Consider the following 7,361-nt stretch of genomic DNA (forward strand, 5'->3'; position numbering starts at 1 on the left):
GAGCCACCAAGGGAGTTTCTCTTTGGATACCTTTAAAATCCCTTTCCCTTATGGCCTTCTTTGTTTCTTCTCTCTCTTCCTTACCCAGCCCTGCCCCTCTCAGCTATGACTTACTTGTTTTAATTCACAAACTGTTGTTGTTGTTCAGTCTCTAATTCATGTCTGACTCTTGAAAACTCATGGACTGTAACCTGCCAGGCTCCTCTGTCCATGGGGTTCTCCAGGCAAGACTGCTGGAGTGGGTTGCCATTTCCTCCTCCAGGGGATCTTCCTGTCTCTAGATGCTGGCAGCAGATTCTTTACCACTGAGCCACACGGTAGCCCTCACAACCTGTGCCTTTGGAAAATAGTATCAGAATTAGATGTTTTTCATTCTCCTGGCTAGTGTTTGAGCTCCTGCTCTCCTACTCACACATATACCTGACATTAAATGATGACTTGCTGTTTCATAACATGCATGTGATGAGACTCCATCACCATAATTTAACCATGTAGTTCTGCTTAGTGGCAATACAGAGAAATTATTCATTAGCTAATTTTATGATAGAATATACAGAAGCTCCTTAATAGCCTCGGGACCAAGTACTATAATTTATCAATACCATAATAGGTTAAATTATGAAAATGAGACTTATAAAGCCAAAGGTACTAAAAAAAAACCCCCTGATAACCACATGAGTATAACACTCAGAAGTGAGAAAGAATGAGATACTGAGTTTGAAGACTTTTAGCCTGATTTTCTTATGGCATCTTTGTTTGTGACTTTTCATAAGGTCATTTGCAGCAAGTCCCAGACAGAATTATGAACAGATAAATGAAATGGGAAATTAATTTGGTTTAAATGATACTAGACATTATCATGTACTTCTCCAGCCAAATCACACAAATGACTTCAAATAAAGCTGATAGACCTTCTAGAGACAGGAAGTAGCACACCGCATGCCAGCAGACTATAGAAGGAGAGGATACATCAGTATGCTTAATAGAAAACAGCCAAGATCAACGAACTGAGCAAACTTTGGTTATATTCCTTCAGAATTTGAGGTAATTCTTTTTCCTTTTTAAAACTCTTTTTGAGGTATAATTGATGTTTAATAATCTGCACATATTTAAAGTGTTCAATTTTGACATAGTCACCTTTTATATGCCACCATAATTAATAAATGAACATACTCACTCCTTCCTGTTTTGCTTTGTGACCCTTTTAATCATTTTTCCTACCCGTTTCTGCTCTTCATTCCGATTCTCCCTGTGCCTCCTGCCTTCTATTGTCTATACCACTGATTATTGTACTCTATTTTATTTTCTTATACTTTATATTGAATTTGTTATTCTCTTTCCAGTTTCTTAAGATTGAAGCTGAGGTCACTGATTTGAAACTTTGTCTCTCTTCTAGGCCTTTAATCCTAGAAATTTCTAAGTGCTGCTTTAGTGATATGTCAAATTGTGTTATGGTGTATCTTCATTTTCATTATGTTCCAAATATTTTTTATTTTTCTTGTCTTTTCAACTTGGGGATTACTTAAAAGTTTTCAACTTAGTGTCCAAATATTTGGACATTTAGAAAAACATTTTATTGATTTATAATTCCACTGTTCTCACACGGCATACTTTATGTGAAATCCTTTTAAATTTATTGAAGCTTGGTTGATGACCTAAATAAGATATGTCTTGGTAAATATTTCATAGGCACTTGAAATGAATATGTATTCTCTTACTGTAGGGTGTTATGGTATATGAATGTCAATTAAATTATTTGATAGTATAATTTGAACAATCTATAGTATTGTTCAAATCATTGGTTTTTCTACTTGTTCTGTCAAATGATGAAGAGATATTGAAATCTCTTACTATAATTATAGATTTATCCACTTTTTATTTCATTTCTATCAGATTTTGCTTTATGTATTTTGAAGCTTTATTAGGTATATAAATATTTAGGATTGTTATATATCTTTAATGAATTGACCTTTTATCACTGCAAAATGACTTTGTCTATCACTGGTAATACTTTTTGCTTTGAAATTTACTTTGTTATTAATAATCACTTCAGCTTCCTTTCCATTCATATGAGTATGGTATATTTTTAAAATCCTTTTTCTTTTTTGACTATTTTGTTCCTCTTTTTAAGAAATATGTTTTTTTGGAGGTGGCATGTATTTGAGTCTTCTTTATAAGACAATCTTGCTTTCTAATTGAGGTGTTTAGACCATTTATTGGTATGGTTAGGTTTAAATATATTTTCCTGTTATTATTTTTCACTTTTCTATCTTTTCTTTTTTCCTTTTTCATCTCTTTTTTGCCTTCTTTTGGGTCAAATGAATATTTTTATAGTTCTGGCCTATGCACTAAATTTAATTTTTTGTTTTGTTATTTTAGGATTTAGAATAGTAACAGTGTAACTTCAAGTGACATTATATTACTTCTCGTATAGTATACAAACCTTACAATATTTTACATTTCCATTTATCTACTTCCAACTTGATTGCTATTTTTATTTTATATATGCTTAACTCCGTAGTGTATTATTAGTTTTGTTTGAACAATCCATTCTTTCTTTTCTGCTAGGAAATAATGGTTACTGTAGTATTCCACAGTAGATTTATCCACAGTAGATTTATCCACAGTAGATTTATCCACAGTAGATTTTATCCACAGCAGATTTATCCACAGTAGATTTATCCACAGTAGATTTATCCACAGTAGATTTTATCCACAGCAGATTTATCCACAGTAGATTTATCCACAGTAGATTTTATCCACAGTAGATTTATCCACAGTAGATTTTATCCACTAGAACTGCAAAGAAAAAGTGGATAAATCTACAATGGAAAACAAAAGTTTTCCCCTTTTGTTTCTGACATTTATCTAGCTAAGGCAATTAAATTAAAAGGTAATTGTAAGAAATATTGTTGAAACCATAATATACTGTTTTATATCAATATAAAACACATACTAAAATAATAAATACCAGTTTTTAAAAAAATTTTCTACTGATAATAGTATGTGTATTCATTGCTCTAAATATATGTGTATATATGTTTACCCTAAAATATTTATTGTGGTGGTCCACATAAGACTACCCTTCTTATAAACTTCATCAGTGGGTTCTCTATATGAAGAATATAAGTGAAAGTGAAAGTGAAGTCACTCAGTTGTGTCCGACTCTTTGTGACCCCGTGGACTGTAGCCCACCAGGCTCCTCTGTCCATGGGATTCTCCAGGCAAGAATACTGCAGTGGGTTGCCATTTCCTTCTCCAGGGGATCTTCCCGACCCAGGGATCGAACCCAGGTCTCCCACATTGCGGGTAGATGCTTTAACCTCTGAGCCACCAAGTAGAGTACATAAAATGGAGATATGAAAAGAAAAAGCATGCCCTTCTCCCTATACGATCTACATAGAAAAGTAGTGTAATTGGTGAGGCATGTAAAATGTCTGAAGAATTTTGACAAATATCTTTTAGGAAAACATCTAGGCTATGAGAATGCTACATTTCTATTATAAAAACTAATGTTTCCCTTAAACATTCAGTAAAGGTATTGTAGTTTCCCTAATATGTGCAAAAGAGGACTTTGGGATCCATTATAAACAGCAACAGTTACAACGAGATGTCCCTCAGTTTTAACAGGGTATTTACACCTCTTAAGCAAGTGTATGTAGCACAGAGAGCCAAATCCTAGTCCTAAGGGTTAGAAAAGGTATGATGAAAAATTCCACAGACTGAATCTCAGTATTCTGTATTTTAGAGGGAGTGAAGTAGGATTTTATGACAGTGGAGGGGTTGATTCCTAGTGGTTGGTCTGACCTTAACTGCCGATGTTAAAAAACACACCAAATATTTCTGCAGCATTTTCTGGTGTAATTTATTTATTTCCAGCCAAAGGTCTACTTCTAGGGTTCTTGTAAGTCATGAAGTTAAGTGTTCAGTAAATGAAGTCAGAGTCTGTTATAGTGTCATCACACTAAGAGGCAGAATTGCTGGATTTGTTTCATTTTGTGAAACGCTCACATCTTGAGAGTCCATGCTTGGTATTATGAAAATATACTTGAGATATATCTTGCTCCAATTAACATTATCATGCTAGTCACTATAAAAAAACCCAAGGGCAGACTAGAGAAGTTATTAGATTCACTACTTTCAGAAGGCTGACCTGTAACCCAACCCATTGACTTCATCACAGCTTTCTTCCATGTAGAATAACGAATTTCACTTTCTGTGGCTTTGATCTGTGGTTCAAACCGTTCCATCATGATGGTTGACAAATCCTCAGGTTTAAGGCTCCAGACGTTCACCCCTTCCGCAGCTCCGGCTGCCATGGCAGCTCCCAGGGCCATTGTTTCAGGCATGGAGGCTTTTATTACTGGAATATGCAGAATGTCTGCTTGTAGTTGCATAAGAACTTTGTTGCTCGTCATTTCTCCATCCACCTGCAAATGACTGAGTGGAATTCCACAGTCACGGTTCATGGCATCCAGAATCTCTCGGGTTTGGAAACAAATAGCTTCCAACGCGGCAAAAGCAATATGACTCTTATTGGTGAACTGAGTGAGCCCACAGATGATCCCTCTTGCAGTGGGCTCCCAATAAGGTGCATATAACCCTGAAAAGGCTGGGATGAAGTAGCAGCCATAAGAAGTACCTGCTTCTTTAGCAAGTTTTTCACTTTCTTCTGAGGTTTTTATAATTCCAAGATTGTCTCTCAGCCAGTGAATAACAGCACCGCCTATGGCCACAGAACCTTCCAGTGCATAAAAAACGGGCTTGTTTTTGCCTAGCTTGTAAGCCACTGTGGTCAGGAGGCCACATTCAGAAAAAACGCATTTATGACCTGTATTATATAGTAAGAAGCAACCTGTCCCATACGTGTTTTTGGCTTGTCCTTCCTGGAAGCACATTTGTCCTACTAATGCAGCAGACTGGTCCCCCAAGCATCCAGATATTGGCACACCTTCCAGGGCCCCAGTTTTCATTCGCCCATAGATCTCAGAAGAACTCCAGATATTTGGAAGAATATCCATTGGAATTTCAAAAAAATCACACAGCTCTTTATCCCACTCTAAAGAATGGATGTTGAATAGCATCGTCCTACTGGCATTTGTTACATCTGTGCAATGGATACCTCCATCAACTCCTCCCGTCAGACTCCAGATAAGCCATGAATCAATAGTACCGAAAAGAGCTCTGCCTTCTTCAACAGCCTTTTGAGCTTTTCTCACATTGTCAAGAATCCAACGAAGTTTCACTGCGCTGAAGTAAGTGCTGAGTGGAAGACCTGTCTTGGACTTGACGAAGTTATTATTTCCTGGAATTTTTTTACTAAGAGTCTCAACAGTAGACTGGGTTCTTACATCAAGCCACATCACAGCATTATAGAGTGGCTCACCGGTTAATTTGTCCCAGACCACAGTGGTTTCCCTTTGATTGCTGACACCAATAGCCTTTATGTTGGATATATCGATATTCAGTTCTTGAAGTTTCTCACATGTTTTCTCTATACATTCATTAACAGACTGAAGAATTTGCTTAGGGTCTTGTTCTATCCATCCTTCTTTTGGGAACTCTTGGGTTAATCCCACTCGATGGTGACTAAGTACTTCTGATGTTTTTGAATTGAAAACCACAAAATTAGAGTAGTCCGTACCCTGGACCACTGCCCCCACCAACGGCCCCCCAGCTGCTGTCTTCGGAGCTGCCATGAATCCAGTGGGTCGGCTCAGAGGCTCTGGTGCCGTTTCTCGTTTCCCTGGTGATGGAGGTGTTGGTTGGGGAGGGGCACGCAGGACGTCAACAGCGTCAGGCTCATCATAAGGCGCTGGCGCCATTGACTGCCCGCTGCTCAAGGATACCTTTGCACTTAAAGCAGCGCTGCCTCTTCTCACTTGATTCCTTTGGCCCAGGCTCCACCACCAGCCTGTCAGTTATCTTTTCAGTTCAGTTCAGTCGCTCAGTCGTGTCCGACTCTTTGCGACCCCATGAATCGCAGCATGCCAGGCCTCCCTGTCCATCACCAACTCCCCGAGTTCACTCAAACTCACGTCCATCGAGTCGGTGATGCCATCCAGCCACCTCATCCTCTGTCGTCCCCTTCTCCGCCTGCCCCCAATCCCTCCCAGCATCAGAGTCTTTTCCAATGAGTCAGCTCTTCGCATGAGGTGGCCAAAGTATTGGAGTTTCAGCTTCAGCATCATTCCTTCCAAAGAACACCCAGGACTGATCTTTTAAGGAGATTTAAACTTTGAAGAGTAAGATATTTACCCACAGAATTATTGTACTTATGCTCATTACTGTATTGCATGGGTCCACATTTCTGTTACCATTTTCTTTCTGCCTGTAAGAGTTCCTTCATTATTTCTTGTCGTGTGGGTTTATTAGAAATACATTTTTAAAATTATTTTTGAATATCTGAAGAGGATTTAATCTACTATTTAAAGATATTTCCTATGGGTATAGAATTCTTAGCTACTTTTTTTTTTCTTAAGTTTCAGTGCCTTGAATCTGTTGCTCCACCCTCTTTCGTGTTGTTTCAGGTGTAAAGTTCATTGTTAAACTTATTTTTTAAATGTCTGAAGCCCATGGGCCACAGCGAGAGATGCTGCAGGCTACAAGACCAATCCAACCAAATATATTTGGGCTTCCTCCTAGCTCCGGTGGTAAACAATCCGCCTGCTGTGCAGGAGACTCGATTCTATCGCTAGGTCAGGAAGATCCCCTGGAGTAGAAAATGGCAACCCACTCCAGTATTCTTGCTTGGAGAATCCCCATGGACAGAGGAACCTGGCGGGCTACAGTCCACTGCATTGCAAAGAGTGGACACAGCTGAGTGACTAAGCACAGTTCTTCTCTTACTGTCTTTAAGAGTTTTTTTTTCTCTTTATCAGTGGTTTTGGTCAGTTTTATGATGATATTACTTAGTATAGTTTCCTTATTTTCTGTGCTTGCGGCTCATTGAACTACCTGGGTCTATGGGATTATGGATTTCATCAAATTTGGAAAACTTTGGGCCATTATTTCTATAAATATGCTTTATTTTCCCTTTCTTCTCTGCTTTAGGGACTCCCATGACATATATTGGTGTTATTCCAGAGTTTACTGATGCTCTGCTCACTATTATAAATATGGTCTCTTTCTGTGGTTCATTTTAGAGAGTTTCCACTGCTATGTTTTCAAATTTACGAGTCTTTTCTTCTCTTGTTTAATCTGCTGCTAATTCATCAAGTGTATTTTTCACCTCACACGCTGTAGTTTTCATCCCTAGAAGTTCAGTTGGATTTTTAAAAATATTTACTTAGATTTTTGAACACATGGAATACAGTTAGAATAAATTTAATTTCAGTTTCTGCTAATCCTAGCATCTGTGT

General features: G+C 38.0%; 1 protein-coding gene across 1 annotated transcript; it reads right to left on the reverse strand.

Annotated features, from left to right (window-relative positions):
* GK2 (glycerol kinase 2) lies at window positions 3,876–5,711 on the reverse strand. The gene has a single exon (XM_005681812.2). The coding sequence runs from the start codon at window positions 5,697–5,699 to the stop codon at window positions 4,035–4,037; it is 1,665 nt and encodes a 554-aa protein (XP_005681869.1). The 5' UTR covers window positions 5,700–5,711; the 3' UTR covers window positions 3,876–4,034.

The sequence above is a fragment of the Capra hircus genome, chromosome 6, assembly GCF_001704415.2.
Source record: "Capra hircus breed San Clemente chromosome 6, ASM170441v1, whole genome shotgun sequence".
NCBI lineage: Eukaryota > Metazoa > Chordata > Mammalia > Artiodactyla > Bovidae > Capra > Capra hircus.